This window comes from Myxine glutinosa, chromosome 11 (assembly GCF_964187855.1).
Source record: "Myxine glutinosa chromosome 11, kmMyxGlut1.1, whole genome shotgun sequence".
In the NCBI taxonomy this organism is placed as follows: Eukaryota; Metazoa; Chordata; class Myxini; order Myxiniformes; family Myxinidae; genus Myxine; species Myxine glutinosa.
This window is the reverse complement of record NC_136271.1, coordinates 114,220,405-114,246,438: the sequence shown is the minus strand read 5'-3', so window position 1 is coordinate 114,246,438 and position 26,034 is coordinate 114,220,405. Positions and strand designations below refer to the sequence as shown.

The 26,034-nt window shown below is 42.3% G+C and overlaps 1 protein-coding gene across 2 annotated transcripts in view; it reads right to left on the bottom strand.

The window, feature by feature from the left end:
* The window catches only part of TEP1 (telomerase associated protein 1), a 154,481-nt gene that overhangs the window by 55,272 nt on the left and 73,175 nt on the right, over nt 1-26,034 (bottom strand). For both annotated transcript variants that reach the window (XM_068131228.2, XM_068131229.2), the window contains exons 17-25: nt 18,280-18,456; nt 18,001-18,121; nt 15,885-16,006; nt 15,562-15,675; nt 15,205-15,325; nt 14,500-14,673; nt 12,278-12,465; nt 7,405-7,552; nt 374-550 (exon numbers count right to left, since the gene is read on the bottom strand). In XM_068131228.2, the coding sequence (XP_067987329.2) occupies nt 374-550; nt 7,405-7,552; nt 12,278-12,465; nt 14,500-14,673; nt 15,205-15,325; nt 15,562-15,675; nt 15,885-16,006; nt 18,001-18,121; nt 18,280-18,456 (1,342 nt within the window). The remainder of the gene's footprint in view (nt 1-373; nt 551-7,404; nt 7,553-12,277; nt 12,466-14,499; nt 14,674-15,204; nt 15,326-15,561; nt 15,676-15,884; nt 16,007-18,000; nt 18,122-18,279; nt 18,457-26,034) is intronic.

The window sequence follows — 26,034 nt, the reverse complement described above, 5'->3', positions numbered from 1 at the left end:
TATGGAAATGACATTTCTGAGCATTCAGTCTGCATTTTGAGTTATTGCCGTTTCATCCTGGAAATTCTACTCTTGTCAAACCTCTACAAGACACACATTACCCATAAGGCATGAGGTTATGATTTCGTCACAAATGCAATTGGTTTCGGAGCTCCACAGGATCCTCTCTAAATGACAACTTTACTAAGTTTTCTTACTTGCACATTAGTGTTCATACCCCCCCCCCCCCCCCCCCACCACCCTTTCCTGTTCATTCATTCCCTTGCTTGGTTTATCCAACAGTGGCCCCCTTCAGTATGTTGCCTTCTTACCATCAGTCACCTCACTCTTCCACAAGTCTACACGTCGAATTTAAAATAAATATACAACTCACCTGATTGTTAAAGGAAGACTCATCCAGCGTCTTGCGATACCGTGCTAGGCCTTGCCGGACAAGTTCCGCTCGCTCTCTCAGCCGCAGCCTGGAAAGTGGCACAATGTGCGGCTCCTGCTTCAGCACAGCCTGATCAAGGACTGAACCCTCTGTGGCACTCACGATCAGATGCACTCCCTGCATGCACACGCACAGTTCCATTTAGGAGTACAACGCAAAAATTACAACTGACACAAAAAGAAGAGCCTTTCACAAATACTCTTATACCCAAAGTTTTAACTATGTTTTGATGGAATGAGAAGGGGGAGGTTTTATATACATATGAATTATGACAATCTAAATAAACCAGAGACCAAAAAACATCTGCAATTCCACATATTGCACGAAAGATAACTTGAAACATTTTATTTGATATATCCCAAAGATGAAAGCGTCATCAATAAGATCTTGAAGACCTCTCTGCATCAGACGAATGGAGAAAAAAATGACAACCAAGATTTCTAGATCACAAAATATTTTTTAATCACATTGTACCATTAGAGTGTTGGTTCTGACAAAACAGTTTCGAAGCATATGCTCGGTGATTTTTCATTACCTGCCAGGCTGAGTCGTGATGTAAATTAAACTAATAGAGGCAAGGGAACTCAAACAAAGCCTTACATGCACTCGGCCACTGAGCACTCGGTTTTTTATTAATGCGAGTGGGGCAAGTAGAAATAAAATTAATAATAAGATTAATAAAATTTAAAATAAAATTATTCCTCGTCACCAACACTATTATTAATAATGTTTTATTCTTTTTTTTTCTTTATCTCTTTTACTCTATTTCTTTTTCTTTATCTATCCGTCTGTCTAAGAAGTGAATTCTTGAAGAAAGTTTTCTGTAAGGCTCACTTGGCTGTGCCTGGATGGGTTTGAGGGTAGTGGAGTAGCAGCTGAAACCCAAATCCTATCCAGGTTCCTCCTGTTGACTCCATCTTTGGTCTTTATTTATTTGGGTTCCTTCTGATGACTCCAATGCAGGATTTGGCCTTCTGTTTGATTGGATGTTAGGGTGTATCCGTGTCCTTGCTCATTAATGAGGATGCTCAATGGGTCCAGGAGCAGGGAAAAGAAGAGCAAAAGGCTATCACCCTGGAAAAATCCCACAATACATCTTCATTCCTGGTATTTTGAACTTTCCCTTCTGCGTGCAGAATGAATATATATATATATATACATACAGTCACGTGAAAAAGTAAGTACACCCCGTGTAAAGTTTTGACTTTTTCAACATATTTCAACATACAGCTATTTGATCTTCATTTCAACAATATTGAAAGATAAAGGTGATATAATATAACAAATATCATGAAACATTTACATTTTGTAGTCCATTGTATAATTTAAATAAACATAAATGCAAATTTCGCATGTGGAAAAAGTAAGTACACCCTTGGCTCTAATAGGTGGTATTGCCCCCTTTGGCAGAAACAACCTCAAGTAGGCGTTTCTTATAACTGTCCACCAGTCTCTGACATCAACTGGGAGAAATTTTTGCCCACTCCTCCATGCAGAATTCTTTCAGCTGTGCGATGTTTGAGGGGTTTCTTGCATGCACAGCTCGTTTCAAATCCCCCTACAACATCTCGATGGGATTTAGATCCGGGCTTTGACTTGGCCATTCCAGAACCCTCCATTTCTTTCTTTTCAGCCAATCCTTGGTGGATTTACTGGTATGTTTAGGGTCATTGTCATGTTGCAAGGTCCATCTTCGGGTGAGCTTCAACTTTCCGACAGATGGCCTCACATTATCCTCAAGCACCCTCTGGTACAATGAAGAATTCATAGTGGATTATATGATGGTGAGCTGCCCAGGCCCTGATGCAGCAAAGCTGCCCCAAACCATAATATTTCCACCACCATGCTTTGCAGTTGGTATCAGGTTCTCGTGGTTAAATGCTGTCTTTGGTTTTCGCCAAACATGTCTTCTGGTACTGTGGCCAAATAGCTCTACCTTTGACTCATCTGTCCAGGGCACATTGTTCCAGAAATGCTTGTCTTTGCTTAGGTGTTCATTGGCCAACTTTCGTCTTGCCCTGATGTTCTTTCTGGACAGCAAAGGTTTCCTCCTGGCACACCTCCCATGTAGATCAAATTTGTGCAGCCTCTTTCTAATGGTGGACTCGTGCACTTTGACATCAACAGTGGTAAGAGCTACCTGTAGGTCCCGTGATGACATTCTGGGGTTCTTAGAGACTTCTTTCAGCATCTTGCGGTCTGCTCTCGGGCTGAACTTGCTGGGGCGGCCTGGCCTGACCAAGTTGGCAGTTGTTTGGAATCTTCTCCACTTGTAGATGATCTTCCGGACAGTCGAATGATTGATTTCAAATTGTTTGGAGATCTTTTTAAATCCCTTCCCAGACTCGTAGGCATCTATAACCTTCTTTCTGAAGACCTCAGAGAGCTCTTTTGATCTAGGCATGGTGACGCCGCAAACTTCAACAACAAAGAGCAAACCAAACTAAATGTCTGAGGTTTAAAGACAGGTTCCTCCAAGATCCTCTCTAACGATGTTCTAATCATTTGCACCTGAGCTGGTGCACCTGATTCTAATTTTAGGTATTTGAAGTAGTGATAAATGTTAACTTTAACATGGGGCGTACTTACTTTTTCACGTGACTGTATATATATATATTGGAGGAAGGATATGGAGGGCTCACTTTGGACATGGAGGAAGTTTATGGAGGCACGTCGAACGGTGTAGGTTGAGGTTGTGGGTGTGGGTGGTGGTTCATTTCAGCCTAAAGTGGTAGTGACTGACCGCAGAAATGAAATGGAAATGTGTGAATGGTGTGTGTGTGTGTGTGTGTGTTGCAGCAGTGGGTGTGCTTTTGCATGAATGTGTTTTAGTTTGAGTGGTGCATGTTGTAAGGGTGGTGGTCAGTTTTTTTTGTTTTTTTTTTGGTGTGCGAGTGAGTGGATGAGGGGCTGTGGAATCTGGTAGTGGAGGCGGTTTTGTTGTTGTAGTCTGTGTTCTCACTGGCTGGGGGTGGGGGTATGTACGCATCCGGGTGTAGCTGCTGCATGTGGAGGCATATGATATGTGCCCCTGCTGGCCCACATTAGCTGACCGTATTGAGGTTGAAGGGCCGAAACGGGATGATGCTGAGGACCTGGTCAGTGAGGCACACTTGTGACCAGGTGTGTTTTGAAATTATATATATATATATATATATATATATATATATATATATATATATATATATATATATATATATATATATATATATATATATATATATATATATATATATATATATATATATATACACATACACAGACTTGGCATTTAATATGGAATTTTTTTTGTGGGGGTGAATTTACTTTTCAAGATGACTTAGAACCAAAAGTTCATTGGAATTATGTTGAAATTATTCTAGATTTTGTTAATGTGACCTTTAAAAGAAACAAAAACCACATTTGACATTTCGAAGCAAATAAATTGATCCTTGAAAGTGATGTAAACTGATATCAAACTAAATTCACGGACAGTACTGTGTTAAACTTCTGTGCGTTTTCCAGAAGTATCTCTTTATTTTGCACATTAGCCAAAAAAAAAATTTCAACAAATACAAAAGTTAAATTACGACTGGGATTACGGACAGTAAAATTACAGTTCAGTACTTCGTGTAACCCCCACGAGCATTCAGGAGAGCACGTACACGTCGAGGCCTGCTGTTCACGAGATTTGCCAAGGTTTGGACAGGAATCGCTTGCCATGCAATGACAATAGTCTGCTGCAATTCATGCACAGAAGTCGGCTGCTGGTCCAAGTTGTCGATTTGACGCGTTAATTCTGCCCACAAGTTCTCGATCGGATTCATATCCGGGGACATGGCAGGCCACTCCATATGCTCTACACCACGGTCAGCAAGAAAGTGTTGGATCATGCGAGCACGATGAGGCCGTACATTGTCATCTTGGAAGACAAAGTTTCCTCGAAAGGCTGCACGAGCAAATGGAAGCAATGTTTCTTCCAGAATGACCCTGTACTTGAACTGGTTCAGGTTTCCATTCAGAACAACCAGGTCACTTTTGCCCCCTGCATGAAAAGCAGCCCAAACGGTCACCCCACCACCTCCAGCTTGGACTCTTGGCACTATACAATCTTCGTTGTGGGCTTCATGCACTTGTCTGCGCACTCGGACACGGTCATCTTGACGATAGACCAAAAATCTAGACTCGTCACTGAAGGTCACGTGATTCCAGTGTCCTGGCTGCCATTGACGGTGCTCTCTGGCCCACTGCAATTGGCGCTGGCTGTGTTGTCTGGTCAGGCGTGGCTTTCTCAGGGGACGCCTGGCACGATAGCCTGCTTGAACCAGTTGTTGGTTGACTAGCCTTCTGGATACAGGCACATTTGTCAGTTGGTGCCACTCAGCCCTAAGCCGATTAGCTGACTTGGTACGGCCATTGCAGACTAACCGGTGCAGCTGGCGATCATCTCTCCTTGTGGTTCTGCGTGGACGTCCTGGCCTCGGTATTGGAGTAGGGACACCCCTCTGAGCATTTCGTTTCAGGATCTTTGACACCTGACCTTGAGTGATGCCATACTGCTGGCAATAGCACGCTGTTTCATACCAGAATTTCGTAAAGCCACCACTCCATGACAAACAGCATTGTCAAGTTGACGGACCATCTCCAGAGGAAGCGGAAATAACTTTTGGAGATGTGCAGCAGTTGTTTTCCACTAATACAGAACGCAACAACCCTTTTATACCCGATTGTGAAGCCAATCGTCAAATATACCTGTCCTTACATTTTGTCATGCCACCTGTGATATAATCCTGTTATTGACTTCTTGCTGCGAAAGACAATAAGTGACATGGTTCTTTCAACAAAGACATCACCGAAGAGTCAAAGAAACTCACCAGATTGATATACTGAGTTCAGAAAGTAAACCCAAGTCAAGAAAAAGAAAATATTCCATATTAAATGCCAAGTCTGTATATACAGTGTATATATATATATTGCATTCAGAAAGTATTCAGACCCCTTCACGTTTTTCACATTTTGTTATGTTGCAACGTTATGCTGAAATCGTTTAAATTCATTTTTTCCTTATCAAGCAACACAATACCCCATAATGACAAAGAGAAAACAGGATTTTAGAAAGTTTTGCAAATTTATTAAAAAGAAAAACCTGAAATATCCCATTTACATAAGTATTCATACCCTTTGCTATGACACTTGAAATTTAGCTCAGGTGCCTCCCATTTCTCTTGATCATCTTTGAGATGTTTCTCCACCTTGATTGGAGTCCACCGTGGTAAATTCAATTGATTTGACATGATTTTGAAAGGCACACACCTGTCTATATAAGGTCTCACAGTTGACAATGCATATCAGAACAAAAACCAAGCCATGAGGTCGAAGGAACTGCCTGCAGAGCTCAGACAGGATTGTGTCGAGGCACAGATCTGGGGAAGCCTACAAAAAAAATTCTGCTGCATTGAAGGTTCCCAAGAGCACAGTGGTCTCCATAATCCTTAAATGGAAGAAGTTTGGGACAACTAGGACTCTTCCTAGAGCTGGCCGCCCGGCCAAACTGAGCAATCGGGGGAGAAGGGCCTTGGTAAGAGAGGTGACCAAGAACCCGATGGTCACTCTGGCTGAGCTCCAGAGATCCTGTGTGGAGATGGGAGAAACTTCCAGAAGGACAACCATCACTGCAACACTCCACCGATCTGGGCTTTATGGCAGAGTGGCCACACGGAAGCTTCTCCTCAGTGAAAGACACATGAAAGCCCACAGAATGTTGTTTCTCCCAGTCTGACAGTCCTTTAGGTGTTTTTTGCAAACTCCAAGCAGGCTTTCACATATATATACTATATAAAACTATATATGGGACACCATATAAAAGCTTTTTTGCAGTCGATCCATGTTGTGGATAATTTTGTTCTTCTCGTTTTACAATTTTTGAGTATGGCCTTGTTTAGTAGAAGGTGGTCCATTGTTCCGCTGCATCCCCTTACATCCCTTCTGTTCTGATAGGTGGTGGGTGGTACATACATTGTGATAATTCCCATCATGATATGTGCGAGTGTGTGTGCGTTTGTGTCCATCTTTGCGGTGAGATGTGTGAGATTGGCCGCTCTGCTACATGCTTTCGATCCTGTTAAAAAAAAAAAAAAAAAATGATTGAGGGATGCTAACCGAGCCGTTTCTCCTTACTTCCCATGACAGTTAGCGTACTTCGAACAACATCCTGTTGACTTCATCCATCCTTCTATCTACCGCAGACGTGGATCAACACAAGCCTACACCAGCATGACTCGTTCTTCATGCTTTTCACTAAAGCTACCGAGTTGTTTTCACATAATAACTTAACTTTGGTTTCCAATGACCTGTTTTTGTTTTTTTTAAATCAAGAGCACAGATTAATGTACCGGTCCTTTTCAACTGGGAAATAATTCACAAAAAAATTAATAAATACAAGATTCGAAAGTCATCCCTTAATCTTTAATTGTAAAGAGTGTGCAATGAAAATGAAGAAGAAGAAGAAGAAGAAGAAGAAGAAGAAGAAGCAGATAAAACAAACTGGTTGGAGTGTTGCAAATTTGCAAAATTAAAATAAAATAAAAAAAATCACAATTATTTTGCTTTTAACTCGATTTTCAGGAAGAGCATTATAGGGTAGAGGACTAATTCCTGTTCAGTGCTAAAATATATATATTTAGCTATACAATAATTGCTATCCCTTCTTCGATCCAGCTAAAAGTGATGTTACTGCAACACAATGACTAAAATTTATTTCAAAAAGAAAGAAAAAGGAAGGAAGTGAAGAGTGAAGAAAAGATAATGTAGTGGAGGGAATGTAGTGGGATTGCAATCTGAAAGGGAGAAAGAGTACGGGGAGGAGTGACAAAAGGAATGAAGTTAGGAAAGAAGGAAGGAAGGAAGGAAGGAAGAAATATTCTGCCTTATGCAGATGGGCCAAACTATCATATTCAGGAAGAAGCTGTGCAAGAGGATGTGGAGGGAAATACCAAGGGCAGTTTGACTGGAATCCAATCTAGGGCCTGTTGCGTGACGTTTGATGAATCGGCTCCATCAATGACCAGAGTAACATGACGAGGATGAGCGGTCTGCGCCGTCCGGCTTAGCAGGGCCCAGAAGGTGTCGATCAAATCTCTACTATTTAAACAAGGTGGAGATGGAAATAAAAAAGAATAAAAAGGAAAGTATGCATTATTAGACATACCATTGGTAACACTCTGTCTTGCATGCAGAAGAGTTTCATTAAAATCACTAAAAGTCTGGAACCTCACTATGGAAATTTTGGTAGCTATGAGGAGCCATAGTGCAATGTCCATCTTTCAGAGCTTTGTGCAAGCTCATGGCAAATTGTATTCAAACTCGCTCTCAGGCAGCATTCCATATTCAAACTCGCTTTTGGGCAGCATTCCATATTCAAACTCGCTCTTGGGCAGCATTCCATATTCAAACTCGCTCTCGGGCAGCATTCCATATTCAAACTCGCTCTCAGCCAGAATTCCATATTCAAACTCGCTCTCAGCCAGAATTCCATATTCAAACTCGCTCTCAGCCAGCATTCCATATTCAAACTCGCTCTCGGGCAGCATTCCTTATTCAAACTCGCTCTCGGGCAGCATTCCATATTCAAACTCGCTCTCGGGCAGCATTCCATAGTCAAACTCGCTCTCGGGCAGAATTCCATATTCAAACTCGCTCTCGGGCAGCATTCCATATTCAAACTCGCTCTTAGCCAGAATTCCATATTCAAACTCGCTCTCAGCCAGAATTCCATATTCAAACTCGCTCTTGGGCAGAATTCCATATTCAAACTCGCTCTCGGGCAGCATTCCATATTCAAACTCGCTCTTAGCCAGAATTCCATATTCAAACTCGCTCTCAGCCAGAATTCCATATTCAAACTCGCTCTCAGCCAGAATTCCATATTCAAACTCGCTCTTGGGCAGAATTCCATATTCAAACTCGCTCTCGGGCAGCATTCCATATTCAAACTCGCTCTTAGCCAGAATTCCATATTCAAACTCGCTCTTAGCCAGAATTCCATATTCAAACTCGCTCTCAGCCAGAATTCCATATTCAAACTCGCTCTCAGCCAGAATTCCATATTCAAACTCGCTCTTGGGCAGAATTCCATATTCAAACTCGCTCTCAGCCAGCATTCCATATTCAAACTCGCTCTTAGCCAGAATTCCATATTCAAACTCGCTCTCAGCCAGAATTCCATATTCAAACTCGCTCTCGGGCAGCATTCCATATTCAAACTCGCTCTTGGGCAGAATTCCATATTCAAACTCGCTCTCGGGCAGCATTCCATATTCAAACTCGCTCTCGGGCAGCATTCCATATTCAAACTCGCTCTCAGCCAGAATTCCATATTCAAACTCGCTCTCGGGCAGCATTCCATATTCAAACTCGCTCTTGGGCAGAATTCCATATTCAAACTCGCTCTCAGCCAGAATTCCATATTCAAACTCGCTCTCGGGCAGCATTCCATATTCAAACTCGCTCTCAGCCAGAATTCCATATTCAAACTCGCTCTCGGGCAGCATTCCATATTCAAACTCGCTCTTGGGCAGAATTCCATATTCAAACTCGCTCTCAGCCAGCATTCCATATTCAAACTCGCTCTTAGCCAGAATTCCATATTCAAACTCGCTCTCAGCCAGAATTCCATATTCAAACTCGCTCTCAGCCAGCATTCCATATTCAAACTCGCTCTCGGGCAGCATTCCTTATTCAAACTCGCTCTCGGGCAGCATTCCATATTCAAACTCGCTCTCGGGCAGCATTCCATATTCAAACTCGCTCTCAGCCAGCATTCCATATTCAAACTCGCTCTTGGGCAGCATTCCATATTCAAACTCGCTCTCGGGCAGCATTCCATATTCAAACTCGCTCTTGGGCAGCATTCCATATTCAAACTCGCTTTCAGCCAGAATTCCATATTCAAACTCGCTCTCAGCCAGCATTCCATATTCAAACTCGCTCTTGGGCAGCATTCCATATTCAAACTCGCTCTCGGGCAGCATTCCATATTCAAACTCGCTCTCGGGCAGCATTCCATATTCAAACTCGCTCTCGGGCAGCATTCCATATTCAAACTCGCTCTCGGGCAGCATTCCATATTCAAACTCGCTCTCGGGCAGCATTCCATATTCAAACTCGCTCTCAGCCAGAATTCCATATTCAAACTCGCTCTCAGCCAGAATTCCATATTCAAACTCGCTCTCAGCCAGCATTCCATATTCAAACTCGCTTTCAGCCAGAATTCCATATTCAAACTCGCTCTCAGCCAGCATTCCATATTCAAACTCGCTCTTGGGCAGCATTCCATATTCAAACTCGCTCTCGGGCAGCATTCCATATTCAAACTCGCTCTCGGGCAGCATTCCATATTCAAACTCGCTCTCGGGCAGCATTCCATATTCAAACTCGCTCTCAGGCAGCATTCCATATTCAAACTCGCTCTTGGGCAGCATTCCATATTCAAACTCGCTCTCGGGCAGCATTCCATATTCAAACTCGCTCTCGGGCAGCATTCCATATTCAAACTCGCTCTCGGGCAGCATTCCATATTCAAACTCGCTCTTGGGCAGCATTCCATATTCAAACTCGCTCTCAGCCAGAATTCCATATTCAAACTCGCTCTCGGGCAGCATTCCATATTCAAACTCGCTCTCGGGCAGCATTCCATATTCAAACTCGCTCTCGGGCAGAATTCCATATTCAAACTCGCTCTTGGGCAGCATTCCATATTCAAACTCGCTCTCGGCCAGAATTCCATATTCAAACTCGCTCTTGGGCAGCATTCCATATTCAAACTCGCTTTCAGCCAGAATTCCATATTCAAACTCGTTCTCAGCCAGAATTCCATATTCAAACTCGTTCTCAGCCAGAATTCCATATTCAACCTCGCTCTCAGCCAGAATTCCACATTCAAACTCGTTCTCAGCCAGAATTCCATATTCAAACTCGCTCTCAGCCAGAATTCCATATTCAAACTCGTTCTCAGCCAGCATTCCTTATTCAAACTCGCTCTCAGCCAGAATTCCATATTCAAACTCGTTCTCAGCCAGAATTCCATATTCAAACTCGCTCTCAGCCAGAATTCCATATTCGAACTCGCTCTCGGGCAGCATTCCATATTCAAACTCGCTCTCGGGCAGCATTCCATAGTCAAACTCGTTCTCAGCCAGAATTCCATATTCAAACTCGCTCTCAGCCAGAATTCCATATTCGAACTCGCTCTCGGGCAGCATTCCATATTCAAACTCGCTCTCAGGCAGCATTCCATATTCAAACTCGTTCTCAGCCAGAATTCCATATTCAAACTCGCTCTCAGCCAGAATTCCATATTCGAACTCGCTCTCGGGCAGCATTCCATATTCAAACTCGCTCTCAGGCAGCATTCCATATTCAAACTCGCTCTCAGGCAGCATTCCATATTCAAACTCGTTCTCAGCCAGAATTCCATATTCAAACTCGCTCTAAGCCAGAATTCCATATTCAAACTCGCTCTCAGCCAGAATTCCATATTCAAACTCGCTCTCAGCCAGAATTCCATATTCAAACTCGCTCTCAGCCAGAATTCCTTATTCAAACTCACTCTCAGCCAGAATTCCATATTCAAACTCGCTCTCAGCCAGAATTCCATATTCAAACTCGTTCTCAGCCAGAATTCCATATTCAAACTCGCTCTTAGCCAGAATTCCATATTCAAACTCGCTCTCAGCCAGAATTCCATATTCGAACTCGCTCTCGGGCAGCATTCCATATTCAAACTCGCTCTCGGGCAGCATTCCATAGTCAAACTCGTTCTCAGCCAGAATTCCATATTCAAACTCGCTCTCAGCCAGAATTCCATATTCGAACTCGCTCTCGGGCAGCATTCCATATTCAAACTCGCTCTCAGGCAGCATTCCATATTCAAACTCGTTCTCAGCCAGAATTCCATATTCAAACTCGCTCTCAGCCAGAATTCCATATTCGAACTCGCTCTCGGGCAGCATTCCATATTCAAACTCGCTCTCAGGCAGCATTCCATATTCAAACTCGCTCTCAGGCAGCATTCCATATTCAAACTCGTTCTCAGCCAGAATTCCATATTCAAACTCGCTCTAAGCCAGAATTCCATATTCAAACTCGCTCTCAGCCAGAATTCCATATTCAAACTCGCTCTCAGCCAGAATTCCATATTCAAACTCGCTCTCAGCCAGAATTCCTTATTCAAACTCACTCTCAGCCAGAATTCCATATTCAAACTCGCTCTCAGCCAGAATTCCATATTCAAACTCGTTCTCAGCCAGAATTCCATATTCAAACTCGCTCTTAGCCAGAATTCCATATTCAAACTCGCTCTCAGCCAGAATTCCATATTCAAACTCGCTCTCAGGCAGCATTCCATATTCAAACTCGCTCTCGGGCAGCATTCCATGATGATCAGTTAAATTTGGTTTCAGTCAAGACTCTGGGCTCCACACTACACGTTTACGATAGTTTTCTCACACCCAATCCCAACAGACGCAGAAGAATGGCGAGTTGTGTCTACTGTATGTGGTACTGCAAAGTGCAGTGTTATCCAGTCACAATAAGACATGTTGCTGCACAATGGGGGTAAAAACATGCACATGCACATTGAAGGATTCTTCTTAAGTTTGGCCGTGCTGTCACAATACTCTTGTCAACACTGAACAGATAAATAAATAAAAAAGGATCAACTTCTGTATGAAAGAACCGTTAAAAAAAATGAAAGTACCCCTTTGTTGGAAAAAATATTCCACCATTTTCAGTCCAATAAAAGACAACACAAAAAACCGAACAGTTTATTCTCTTTATGCAGGCTACGCCATACTCTGTAGTCCTTACGTTGTACGTTCAGTCGGCGAATCAAGATTACACCCTTTACGCAGGACGTTGCTCAGGTGTTTAAGCATTGAAGAGGCGCAGAACGACTGACCAGTCGCCTCAGCAAAGTAGAAAAATACAAGCGGGCGGTGGGAGACTGGTACGTGAGGAATATTCACTTCTTCCTGTAGATGGTGCACCAGATGTGCCTGTACACAAGACAAAAACACACATCCAGACCGACCAGTCACATGAACCTGAGGGACCGACCAGAAACGCAACATGCCAAGTTTCAAGTACATTTATGAAGATCTCTTCAAACCATTGGTAGCTTTAAGTTCAAGGTAACCTGCTAACATTACAACAAATATGATGCCCAATTTATTGAAATCCTCACTCAATCTAAACTCAGATTATACCATGTACATCATTACAAAAAAGGTAAGATCATGAGATTTTTAAAAGAATGGTGAATTTAAACCAAATGTCACGGCAGAGGCCGATAGAGCACTACATGGGGACACTCCAGCCTTGACCGGGAGAGGAGAACAAAGGATTCCATTGAGAGAAACACGTTGGCAAAGAGAGTGGAGGAAATCAGTAATCCAAGAGTGGAGTTGGCTTTGGATCCCATGGGCAGACAGTTCGGAGAGCAAGCTGGGATGCCAGACTGTATCGAAAGCTCGAGATGTGTCCAGCGAGACAGCCCTGATCTCATGTCTGATATTCAGGGCCTCCATCCATTGTTTGTAGAGTAGAAGCAGCATGTTCCTGGGTAGAGCGACCTGGTCTGAATCCGAATTGATGATCTGAGATTTGGTTATTGAAGAAAAGGAAGGATTTCATATCAACTGGGAATTGTGATGATGGATTCCACGACCTTGCTGATGATTGGAAGTAAGCCGATTGGTCCGTAGTTAAGAGGATCCGTTTTTGCACCTTTTTATGTGGTGCTGTGATGTTGCCCGATTTTCCAAGCAGATGGAAGATGACTGAGGGCAAATGAATGACTGGGTGAAAAGCGCAGAGAGAGGATGTGAAAGAGCAGCAGAGCAGGTTTTTAGGACACGTGAGCTGATGCCGTCCTTTGGAAATATTGATGCCGTCCGGTCCAGTTGCAGAATCAGAGTCCAAGATTGCCAGAAACATCTCCACCTTCTCAGGTGCAAAAGACACAGAGTCCAAGAGAAATTGGTACGACTGGGAAGAATGGGTCGAGAGAGTGAGGAGTCGGGGACAAGATTTGAAAGCAAACATAATTGAGGCATTTGACCTTCTCACCAGCAGAGTCGGATGTGGTGCCATTTGTGCAGAAGGAAGAAGGGATGGGAAGCATACACCAGAGACAGACTTAACAATGCATTTTATTATAATTACATCAATGTGAGGCACAGAATAAAAAGCTTAAATTCTAACCAGCAAATTTGTCGACAGAGAACTAAAAACAAGTTGCAATAAGTCGGGTCGAGTCACCTTTGTGGAAAAGCAGTCCCATACCATCGGATCTTTGCAGTCTAAATGTCAGTAGATGGGCAATGCCATTATCATTGATTAGAGCTATGATGAACACATCATTCAATAACTATCGATGCTAGAAACACCCGCTCCACATATGGGAGCAGCAAAGGTCGAGGTGGAGGGAATTAATAATATGATAACACAGAATTGGCGTATTTTAAAATGATTTGTACAACTTCCGGGAGTGATTTTTTTAAAATAGTGACAACATCATTTTCAAGTTATTCTGTCAAGTGGTGCAGGAGTGCATTAGCAGTTGAGATAATACCCCATCTACTATAAATGGACGAGGTGTGTGTGTGTGTGTGTGTGTGTGTGTGTGTGTCATGTTTTTTAAATTGAGTTCTACTGGAGCTTTGATTTCGAATGCAATACACCAAAATAATCATCATGATCTCTTGTGATAATTAACTACAAATAATCCAGAAGAATTCCCACGTTTCTATACGGCGCCATGTTAAGGTGTATCGAGCAGTTTAATCGGTCTTTCCACAGCATGGCACTCTAAATGCAAAATAAATAACAATGGTAACATTGTCAAATGTAACACACACACACACACACACACACACACACACACACACACACACACACACACACACACACACACACACACACACACACACACACACACACACACACACACACACACACACACACACACACACACACACACACACACACACACACACACACACACACACACACACACACACACACACTACCAAGAAGCTTGTTTTTCCACTGCCACGTTTTCCACGCAACAAAAGCAGCCTATGCTGTCGACATTCAAGCTGCTCGAGGGTTGAAGGCACAAGAGCATGTCGGATGGTTCCCTCCGATGCACGGCCCTGCACGAAGCATAACTGCTTCTCACTCTCACCCATGTCCTCAGAACCCTGCACACCAGATATGTACAAACTCTCAGAATACGAATGATGTTTTCAAACTCTCAGAATACCAAGCATGTTTTCAAATGGCTCGAAGCAAAATAAACCTCGATTCAATTGGCCGGCCCATCATTCATGATCTGGCACAAATTACATCTCAAATTGGTAAGTGGAAATGGTAAAGGTGTGCCAAATGCCACACCCTTACCATCTCCACTTACCGATTACGTTTTATAATACAGGTACGTTTAACTGCATTTTTATAACACCTTGCGTCCCACACAAATTTGGTGTGGGACATAAGGAAATGTCGGTCCTTCTTTCACAAAGTACTGATATACTGCTCTTGGAGATTCAATGTCTCAATATTTCCAAAGGACCAGGCCATCCTCAGCTGAAGGAAATATTTGGTGACATCAAATCTTTGCTTTGCAGATTGCTCAAGATGCAAATTCACATAAGAAAGAAAAATGTTTGACATATAATCAATTCCTGCAAAGCGATGCAGATTAAAGAAAAATAAATAAATAAAAAACCAACCATTTCTGTTGCCATCCGATCTAATGCTTGGCCCAGATCGTCCAAGACCATACACCCAAATTCCTCCAGTCCTATTGTCGCAGGTCCAGCCTGAGTTTGACGTCCCCAGCAAGCTGAATATCTACCAGATAAATAAGCCATTGGTAACTGTTATTTTATTATTTTCGTGAATTGAAAAACGAATATAACAAATAAATAAATAATCACCTGATGCAAACAAAGACAATCTTCCTTTTTTTTTTCTTTTTTTTTTTGTATACAACATCGAGGCTCGTGAAAGAGCCAAGACCGAAGAGCAAACTGAACCATACTTTGCCACATTACTTTCTTTCGGTGCAATCATATTCCATGACTCACGTGTCGCGTTGCACCAAACCCGCAGCTCTGAGCCGTTGCTTTAAATCTTCAATCCTCTTTGATGCTTCTCCTGATTCTGCCTCAAAATCTGGCAACCATTCCTTTGGTACATCACTGAAAAACAAACACCCAGTACATTTTATGAATATCCAACTTTGTGGAATGAAAATATTAGAGTTGTGAACACAGAGCAAAATTCACGTTAGACAAATACTCACCAACCATCAAAGCAATTAAGCCTTTTCAATGGGTTTGGATCAAAGACAAATAAGCTGGAATTTTTTTTAAAGAGTAGAGGGAAGATTTACGATGACAACATTGACCTGAGGAAATGAGGATCCCGGAAATAGAAGAAAGCCCGACCAGATACTGCTCGAGGGTCTCGCAGAGCAAACTGAACCATCTCCAACTCCGTAAGTGAGCGCCCATTGGGATATGATGCAATCTGGATAAAACGACCAGTAGCAGGTTAGGAAAGAAGTAAACTAGAACGGCACTCTTTAACGTCGCGACGTGGACCGACATACCTCAGCCCACATTATTACATTTTTTTAAAAAAGAAAGAAAAAAAAACCACCTTTAGAGGCCATTTTTATTACATAATTAGCCCACATTTTAGCCCAGATTATTACATAATTATACATAATTCTACCAAGTTTGATTTCAATCCCTTCAACCGTTCTCAAGTTATCATATTTTTACCTGACATGACCTTTGATGTGTTCATGTCATAATCCCAATCAGTTTATTATTGTATCATATACTTATACTAATTTTGTTAAAAATCCCATAAATGGTTTATAAGTTGGCCCAGTACCATCATTTTCACTTCACATGACCTCTGACCTTTGACCTCTTCACCCCAAAATCGAATCAGCTTATCTTTTCATCATAATATATAATTATACCAGGTTTGGTGAAAATCCAATGACTGGTTCACAAGTTAGCTCAGTAACAGAATTCTTACCTAGCGTCTGACATTTGACCTTACCTAGCGTCTGGGATGTCTGACATTTGACCTTTGACCTCTTGGCCCCAAAATCTAATCAGTTCATCTTTACATCATTATATATATCTGTACCAAATTTGAATTGGATCCCTTTTCCACCTCTTGATTTTTTTTTTCCTCCAAATGCACAGGAACAATATCTCCAATGTTCATAACATAACACTCGCCCCTGTGGTTTAAAATTGCTCTTCCAAAAACCTCAACTGTACCCCCACTTTAACATCATGCACTAAATTCCAAAGTTCCTCCTGTATGTGTATATTCCCATAAATGGATATTAAAATGCAAACCAAGCCAGCCTCTCCAACATCTCCCAAACAAACAATTTCACATGACCCATTGATGGGTCATGTGAAAAATTAAATAAACAAGTACAGACAAGTACAGATACAAAGTACAACGCCCTATGCCAAATAAATAAATAACGTCCTCCAGCGCGGCATTGCCTGGGTGCCTCCGCAATACTGACATGCAGCACTTAAGAGATGGTATTGGGAGGGAGAGGTGTACAATAATTGATTGATTAATTGCATAATTAAAATCAATAAATAATCGTAAAATAATTTCTTAATCAATTGGCTAATAGCATAACTAAACCACTAGTGTTTCATCCGAATCTAACTTTTTGAAAACCAATTAAATAATTAATCGATTAATTGACTAATCAATATATAATTAATTTATGAATTTATTAATCGATAAATCCAAAATATCCTTTATAGCCACATCACCTGGTCACTATAATGTCCAAATATTCGCTTCCTAGCTCAAAAGGTGCCTGAAATATTGCCCAGATGAGAAACAAAATAAATAAATGATTAATAACGAAAATAATTAAATTATTAATCAATTGGCTAATAGAATACCTAAACCCACCACCGTTTCATCGCAATCTGTAACTTTAAAAATTAATTGTCATTAATCGAATAATTAAATAATTAATCGATTAATTGATTAATCCATAAATTAAAAATACCCTTTACAGCCAAATCGCTTGGTCAATGTTGTGTCCAAATATCAGCTTCCAAGCTCAAAGGTGCCTAAGATATTGCCCAGATGAGAAAGGAATTAATCAAGTTCTTAATTAATCGATATAAATTCAGTAATTAATAAATTAATTGATTAATCAAAAAACAAAAAAAATTCTGTTTTTGCCAAAGCACTTGCTCACTATAGTGCCAAATTTTCAGCTTTCAAGCTCAAAGGATGGCTGAGATATCACCCTGACAAACAAACAACGAAGGAAACAAGAAAAAACCAGAATGAAAACAGAGTACTCCTTTCAGCGCACGTCAACGCCGGGCCCCATTCGGTGCCTGGCAATGACGTCATGCAGCACCTGGAGATGGCATCGGAAAGGAGCGGTGTACAACAATTGGAGATCTTCGAAATGAATGGAATTGAAGATGGAAGAAAAATGCAAACCTCACCCAGTTGAAATGAGGTTCATCTGGTAAGGTGTAGTCTTGTACCACATGCCCATAGCGATTGCCAAGAAGACCAACAAAAAGGTCAGCACGGTTTGCCTCAGCCAAGCACACCTCCAGTTGCCTGATACACAGAATGTACAGAACAAGTTCACAATAAACATTTCCTTTCTCTCTCCTCATAATGCATGTCAAAAGTAACAACAGTGTGTCTTCAAAAAGATGCACCACCTGTTGACACGGTACTGGTATCGCTACAGCTCAACGTACAACAGACCTCACCTAGAGGCATAACTTTCCTGGGCAGTAAGACCCCAACGAAGGTCCACCTCACGGATTTCCAAACACCGTGCAGCAGCGCGGGACCTCAGCTGTGGAATCACAAACCGCGTCAGCAAGTCCCGCTCCCCGTGCATGTCTCGGAATGTTGAGGAGATGAACACACGAACCACGCGCCACCTGCAGCAACGCATCACCAATCACGAAGCAGACTTCACATAACAGTATATCAGCATATGCTCATTATCAAAATAAAAGAATAATGAATAATAAAAACGCCAAAGTTATGAAATATTGGGAAATCAAATTTAAGGATATAAAAGTCAAGAGCCTTTAACCTTGTATTAAAAATGTGACCAAAATAACAAATACACATTTATCCAAATCAAAGCAAGACAACAATCAGTCAGGAAGAGGTCAAAGACTACAGTGGAGATGGATCATAATGCATAGGAACAACCAAGTGAAACATCACAGACAGATCACAGAAGCTCACACTTGACATTTCACATCAGGGACAAGGCGTTTTTTGTCCTGGCAATGTTACGTGGTTATGTCTTAATATTCCTCCAGACCATAATACACACACATACACACACATCTTGTGACATCAACGATTAGCAAGTACATTGGTTGCTCTAGTCTGGTCTGTTTATGTCAATCGCCAACAGTTCACAATTTTACTCCGACCTTCACAAAACCTATAACCACCTGGCAGAAGTAGTCACAAGCTAGAAGCCTATTGTTTTAGGTCTATAGATCAATGGTCAAGGTCACATTAATCATCAACTCCATAGTGTTTGAACGAGAGTACATCTATTGAACCACCTTTAGAGGCCATTTTTCCCCGCAGAGCAGGCGGACCTTTTTTGGGCACCGTCATCCCCTTTTTGAAGCAATGTTTTATGGCCGGATGCCCTTCCTGCCGCCAACCCTGTTAGTCGCCTCTTGCGACACACAGGGAATTACCAGTGAACTGGTACTCAATTTGCCGACCTCAGAAGGATGACAAGCTGAGTCAACCCCCCGGCGTTAATTCAGCGATCGACCAGGATTCGAACCTAGGATCCTAGGATCCCAAGCCGGCACCCTAACCGCCATGCCAACACCAGGCCTACTCTAGAATATATGAAACAAACAAAACTTTTGAAGAATGGTCTTAATATCCATGGAGTTCGAAAATAACTCGACATTGATGGTATTTTCAGCAAAAAATGTGGACAATGTTGCACTTTCTCCATCCAACTCTTATATGCAAAACAATAAATATTTAGCGTAGCTAAATTAACGACTATCAAGAAAGTTTGAAAGTGGAGTCCACAACTCCATGAACAGAACTTTGAAATGACTAAACCGACCTTTGTAATTGCTTGAAAGGGTCACGTGCAACTATGTATGTGGCTAAATTTGATGCTATGCACAAGTTTGACATTTCCGAATCGGATGAAATTGGTTTCATGCCAATTAATTCCCCTCATTCTCACTACTTTTTTCCCCAGTGAATAAAAATGAATAATAATTGTAATTCCACAAGTGTAGCAAAAATTTCGCAAATGTATATTTGATGAGGATTCCATCATGTATTCAGTCTCCTGGTTTGTGTCGGAGGGATGGCCTTGCTGCTGGTGCATGCTCTCCTCGAGAGTACATCTATTGATAATGTATTATTGGACCAGGACTACATCCATTAATTACCGACTATTGGAACGTACCTTTTAGACCCCTTGAAACCTCTGGACCCTTTGGCCCCCCTTTAGATTATTACAACCCCTTAGAGCTTAGACCTTAACTACGATTGCAAAATGCCCACTAGACCCTCTAGACGCAGACCACACAAGCATCTATATAGAATCCTCTTGCAATATAGTGTATACGTTTTTTCAGCAAGTAATGTGCAATCTCCACTGACCCTGAGGCCTCAAAATCTGGAGACCTTTGACCTCTTGATTGCATAATCTAATGTGTTTATCTTTACATCATTATACATACCTGTACCAAGGTCGACTGCGTTCCCTTCAGCCATTAGGTTATCGTGGGAACAAAAACCTATTACAGACTTCGACTTTTGATGCCCAAATCTAATCAGTTCATCTTTGTATCATAATATATACTTGTACTAAGTTTGGTCAAAATCCCATTACTGGTTCACAAGCTAGCTCGGTAACAGAATATTGACCTAACGGGACCTCTAACCTTTGCCCTCTTAACACCATAATCAAACCAGTTCATCTTTGCATCATTATACATACTTGTACCAAGTTTGACTTGGATTCCTTCAGCCATTCTTAAGTTATTGTGGTAACGAAAACCCATCAGGGACGGACGAATGGACAGACAACCTGAAAACATAATCTCTCTGGCAACTTCATCGGCAGAGGCAGAAAAAGGCCGAAGCATTACTTCTATCACATCTCTCAATGCGAGTTTTTACTTTGTAAAAGACAATCAATCAAACGTCTCGGGAGACATTCAAATATAGTTCATGAAGTTTTTAGGCTCTTCCATAGAAAATGTGTCACATATTTGGCTGTAACGTACTCTTTTAGCCATTATTTAATGTGAGCTTTCAGTCATCAAGATGAAGAACTCTTCACCCACTCTCCCTCCATCAAATTACTCTTCACCCACTCTCCCTCCATCATATTACCCTTCACCCACTCTCCCTCCATCATATTACCCTTCACCCACTCTCCCTCCATCATATTACCCTTCACCCATATTACCCATTACATAGAGATGAATCACACATACTATCACCAATAATGCATATTTTTCTAATTTTGGAAACAAGGAGCAATCACCCAACAATTTCATACAAAATCCTCAGCTAAACTAAAAAAGGTATAAGACACTGTCTAAAACATCAAGCCACCTGTCAGCTATAACTGACATTCTCAGTTTATCAGTTATGAATGATAGTTTGGACAAGCATTATGCTCCAGACAAAAATCCTTCCTTGTTAAGATGCGTGACAAACGTTTTTTTGTTATATACTTACATATATATTGTATGTTATTATAGATACATCACATGGCAAAAAGTATGCGGACACCTTCTAATTAGTGGATTCGGCTATTTCAGCCACACCCATTGCTGACAGGTATATACAGTCATGTGAAAAAGTAAGTACACCCCATGTAAAGTTTTGACTTTTTCAACATATTTCAACATACAGCTATTTGATCTTCATTTCAACAATATTGAAAGATAAAGGTGATATAATATAACAAATATCATGAAACATTTACATTTTGTAGTCCATTGTTTAATTTAAATAAACATAAATGCAAATTTCGCATGTGGAAAAAGTAAGTACACCCCTACATTTATCACTACTTCAAATACCTAAAATTTGAATCAGGTGCACCAGCTCAGGTGCAAATGATTAGAACATCATTAGAGAGGATCTTGGAGGAACCTGTCTTATTTAAACCTCAGACATTTCATTTGGTTTGCTCTTTGTTGTTTAAGTGTGTGGCGTCACCATACCTAGATCAAAAGAGCTCTCTGAGGCCTTCAGAAAGAAGGTTATAGATGACTACAAGTCTGGGAAGGGATTTAAAAAGATCTCCAAACAATTTGAAATCAATCATTCGACTGTCCGGAAGATCATCTACAAGTGGAGAAGATTCCAAACAACTGCCAACTTGTTCAGGCCAGGCCGCCCCAGCAGGTTCAGCCCAAGAGCAGACCGCAAGATGCTGAAAGAAGTCTCTAAGAACCCCAGAATGTCATCACGGGACCTACAGGTAGCTCTTGCCACTGTTGATGTCAAAGTGCACGAGTCTACCATTAGAAAGAGACTGCACAAATTTGATCTACATGGGAGGTGTGCCAGGAGGAAACCTTTGCTGTCCAGAAAGAACATCAGGGCAAGACTAAAGCTTGCCAATGAACACCGTGGCAAAGACCAGCACTTCTGGAACAATGTGCTCTGGACAGATGAGTCAAAGGTAGAGCTATTTGGCCACAGTACCAGAAGACATGTTTGGCAAAAACCAAAGACAGCATTTGACCACAAGAACCTGATACCAACTGTAAAGCATGGTGGTGGAAATATTATGGTTTGGGGCAGCTTTGCTGCATCAGGGCCTGGGCAGCTCACCAGCATATAATCCACTATGAATTCTTCATTGTACCAGAGGGTGCTTGAGGATAATGTGAGGCCATCTGTCGGAAAGTTGAAGCTCAAACGAAGGTGGACCTTGCAACATGACAATGACCCTAAACATACCAGTAAATCCACCAAGGAATGGCTGAAAAGAAAGAAATGGAGGGTTCTGGAATGGCCAAGTCAAAGCCCGGATCTAAATCCATTCGAGATGTTGTAGGGGGATTTGAAACGAGCTGTGCATGCAAGAAACCCCTCAAACATCGCACAGCTGAAAGAATTCTGCATGGAGGAGTGGGGAAAAATTTCTCTCAGTCGATGTCAGAGACCGGTAGACAGTTATAAGAAACGCCTACTTGAGGTTGTTTCTGCCAAAGGGGGCAATACCACCTATTAGAGCCAAGGGTGTACTTACTTTTTCCACAGAAGGAAATGGCATCTCTGTTAATTTTTTGTTGAATAAATTATTGCAGTCAATTTTTCATTGTTTTTTGTTCAATTAGATCACCTTTATCTATAGATACTGTTTAAATGAAGATCAAATATTGATATGTCCACATATGTTAAAAAGCTAAAAAAATATTTCATGGGGTGTACTTACTATTTCCACATGCGAAATTTTCATTTATGTTTATTTGAATAATACAATGGACTACAAAATGTAAATGTTTCATGATATTTGTTATATTATATCACCTTTATCTATCAATATTGTTGAAATGAAGATCAAAGTCTGGCGTCGACGAGTCTGGCATTTCACTCAGGCCAACTGGCACGGTCTTCAAGCAGCCATCAATCATCTGGACTGGTCTCCCATCTCTACCACCTCTGACATCAACTCATCCTGGGAATTCTTCCAAAGTAAATTGCTCTCTCTCATGCACAGATTTATCCCATCTCGTCTTCAGTTGTCATACCCTTCCTCCCGTCCATGGTACACGGAATCTTGTGGTGAGGCTGTTGCCCAGAAACAACTTGCCTTCGTCTCCTGGAAAGCAAATCCAACGGAAGGAAATCTCATTTCCTTTCACAAAGCCCGAAACAAGTGTGTGTCCACCCTCAGGAGAGCCAGGAAACAATATCTCTCCGTTCTCAAGACCGAACTCTTATCTGTCTCCCTCTTCCAAATCCTGGTGGCGTCTGGTCAAATCCGTTTCTGGTGTCTGTTCCCCCTCCATCCCCTCCCTTACCTCAAACGGCTACACAGCTGACTCCGCACGTGAAAAAGCTGAATGCCTCAACTCTGTGTTTGCCTCTAAATCTTGTGTCCCAAACCCATCCCTCTCTGTACCCACCATACCCAGTCGTACCCTGCTGCTCCTGGACTCCGTGTCCTTTCCTCCTGACAAGGTGGAAAAGTTTCTGTCAACCCTCGACTCTGATTCTGCAACTGGACCCGACAGCATCAGCCCACGGGTCCTAAAATCCTGCTCTGCTGCTCTATCTCACCCTCTCTCTGTTCTCTTCACCCTCTCTTTTGCTCAAGGTCAACTGCCATCTGCTTGGAAATCAGCCAACATCACCGCTTTGCACAAAAAAGGTGCAAAAACAGATCCTAGCAACTACAGACCAATCAGCCTTCTCCCAATTATCAGCAAAGTCATGGAATCCATCATTGCTTCTGATATGAAATCTTTCCTCTTCTCCAATGGCTTGATCTCTGATCATCAATTTGGTTTCAGACCAGGTCACTCTACTCTGGACATGCTGCTTCTGCTGTCTCAACAATGGATGGAGGTCCTCAATGCCAAACAGGAAATTAGAGCTGTCTCCCTCGACATATCACGTGCCTTCGACACGGTCTGGCACCCCGCTCTGCTCACCAAACTCTCCTCCTTTGGTATCCATGGAAATCTCCACGCATGGCTGGCGGACTTCCTCTCTAGTCGTCGTCAACGTGTGGCCCTGAATGGGTTTCTCTCATCTCCTCTTCCTGTTCAGGCTGGAGTTCCCCAAGGCAGTGTTCTGGGCCCCGTGCTTTTTCTGGTCTTCATCAATGATCTCTCTGACTCTCTCGAAAATCCTCTCTATCTCTTTGCTGATGACTCCACTCTCTGCCGCTCCATTCCTCTTCCCTCAGATCGGCAGTCTGCTGCCTCCTCACTCTCTGAAGACCTGGACAAAATCACAGACTGGTCAAACAAGTGGAACATGTCTTTCAATCCTGACAAATCTCACACTCTTACTATGTCTCTCCGAAAAGATCGACTGGACAACCCTCCCATCTACTTTCTCAACAATCCTCTCCAAGAAGTTCTGTCGCTCAAGATTTTGGGTCTCACTATCTGCCATGATCTTTCTTGGGAAAACCACATTTCCAAGCTGGCCTCCAAAGCCAGTCGCCGACTGGGCATCCTCCGTCGTGCGAAGTCCTTCCTCGGCACACCTGAGCTCCTCACCACATACAAGGCTTTCATCCGCAGCTCAATGGAATACTGTTCTCCCCTATGGGCCGGTGCTCCTGCCTCACACCTAGCTCGGCTTCACGCTGTTGAAACCAAAGCTTTCAGAATTATTGGAATCTCCCGCGATGAAGCTATCTCTGAGGGCCTTTCACTCACTCACCGCAGGCAGGTAGGTGGTCTTTCTGTCTTCTACCGACTCCTCTCCGGCCTTGCACCCCCAGCTCTCTCTGTGCTCTGTCCCCCAAATATTCCTACAGGTCGCACAAGATCTGCCAGCAACCCTCTGATGGTTAAACTGCCGAAATCTCGGCTCTCTGCTCACCTTCACTCTTTCATTCCTCTTTTCTCCCGCCTCTGGAACAAACTCCCTCACTCCCTTCAATCCCACTCCTCCCTCCAGGTCTTTAAAACAGCTGTTCACCACCATCTCTTATCTTCCCCCATCCAAAACCTTGATCTTTTCTACCCCCGCTAATTCACCCCAGATCCACCTTGTTTGAAATTCCAACTTCTTTCCTGGAAGTCCTGGCAGTGTCCATATGTTTTATACCTCTCCCACTGCCCCCTTCCCACGCCCCCCCCCCCCCCCCCCAAAGCCCTCGCCCTCTCTCAGATCTCTCGATGTCTCCATGTCTCTCGGTCCCTGCTCTCAAATGTTGTGTTTGTGTCCTTCCCCCTCTCTCCCCATCTTGTCTACCGCTCCCTATGTTATATGTTTTATGTGTCGGTTTGTCTTTCTGTGTGATTAATGTTCGCTCTTTCACGAGCCTCGATCTTGTATACAAAAAAAAAAAAAAAAAAAAAAAAAAATAGCTGTATGTTGAAATATGATGAAAAAGTCAAAACTTTACAAGGGGTGTACTTACTTTTTCACATGACTGTATAATCAAGCACACCGCCATGGAAACTCCATAGAGAAACATTGGCAGTAGAACGGGCCACATTGAAGAGCTCAGTGACTTTCAACGTGGCACCGTCACAGGATGCCATCTTTCCAACAAGTGAGTTTGTCAAATTTCTGCCCTGCTAGAGCTGCCCCGGTCAACTGTAAGTGCTGTTATTGTGAAGTGGAAACGTCTAGGAGCAACAATAGCTCAGCCGCGAAGTGGTAGGCCACACAAGCTGGAGCGCGTAGCACGTAAAAATCGTCTGTTTAGCCTTATATATTTCATTTCCAACACATCACCAGTTGATGACTTATTTTTAATGCTTCTGAATAGATTACAAAAATTCTGCAGCAAC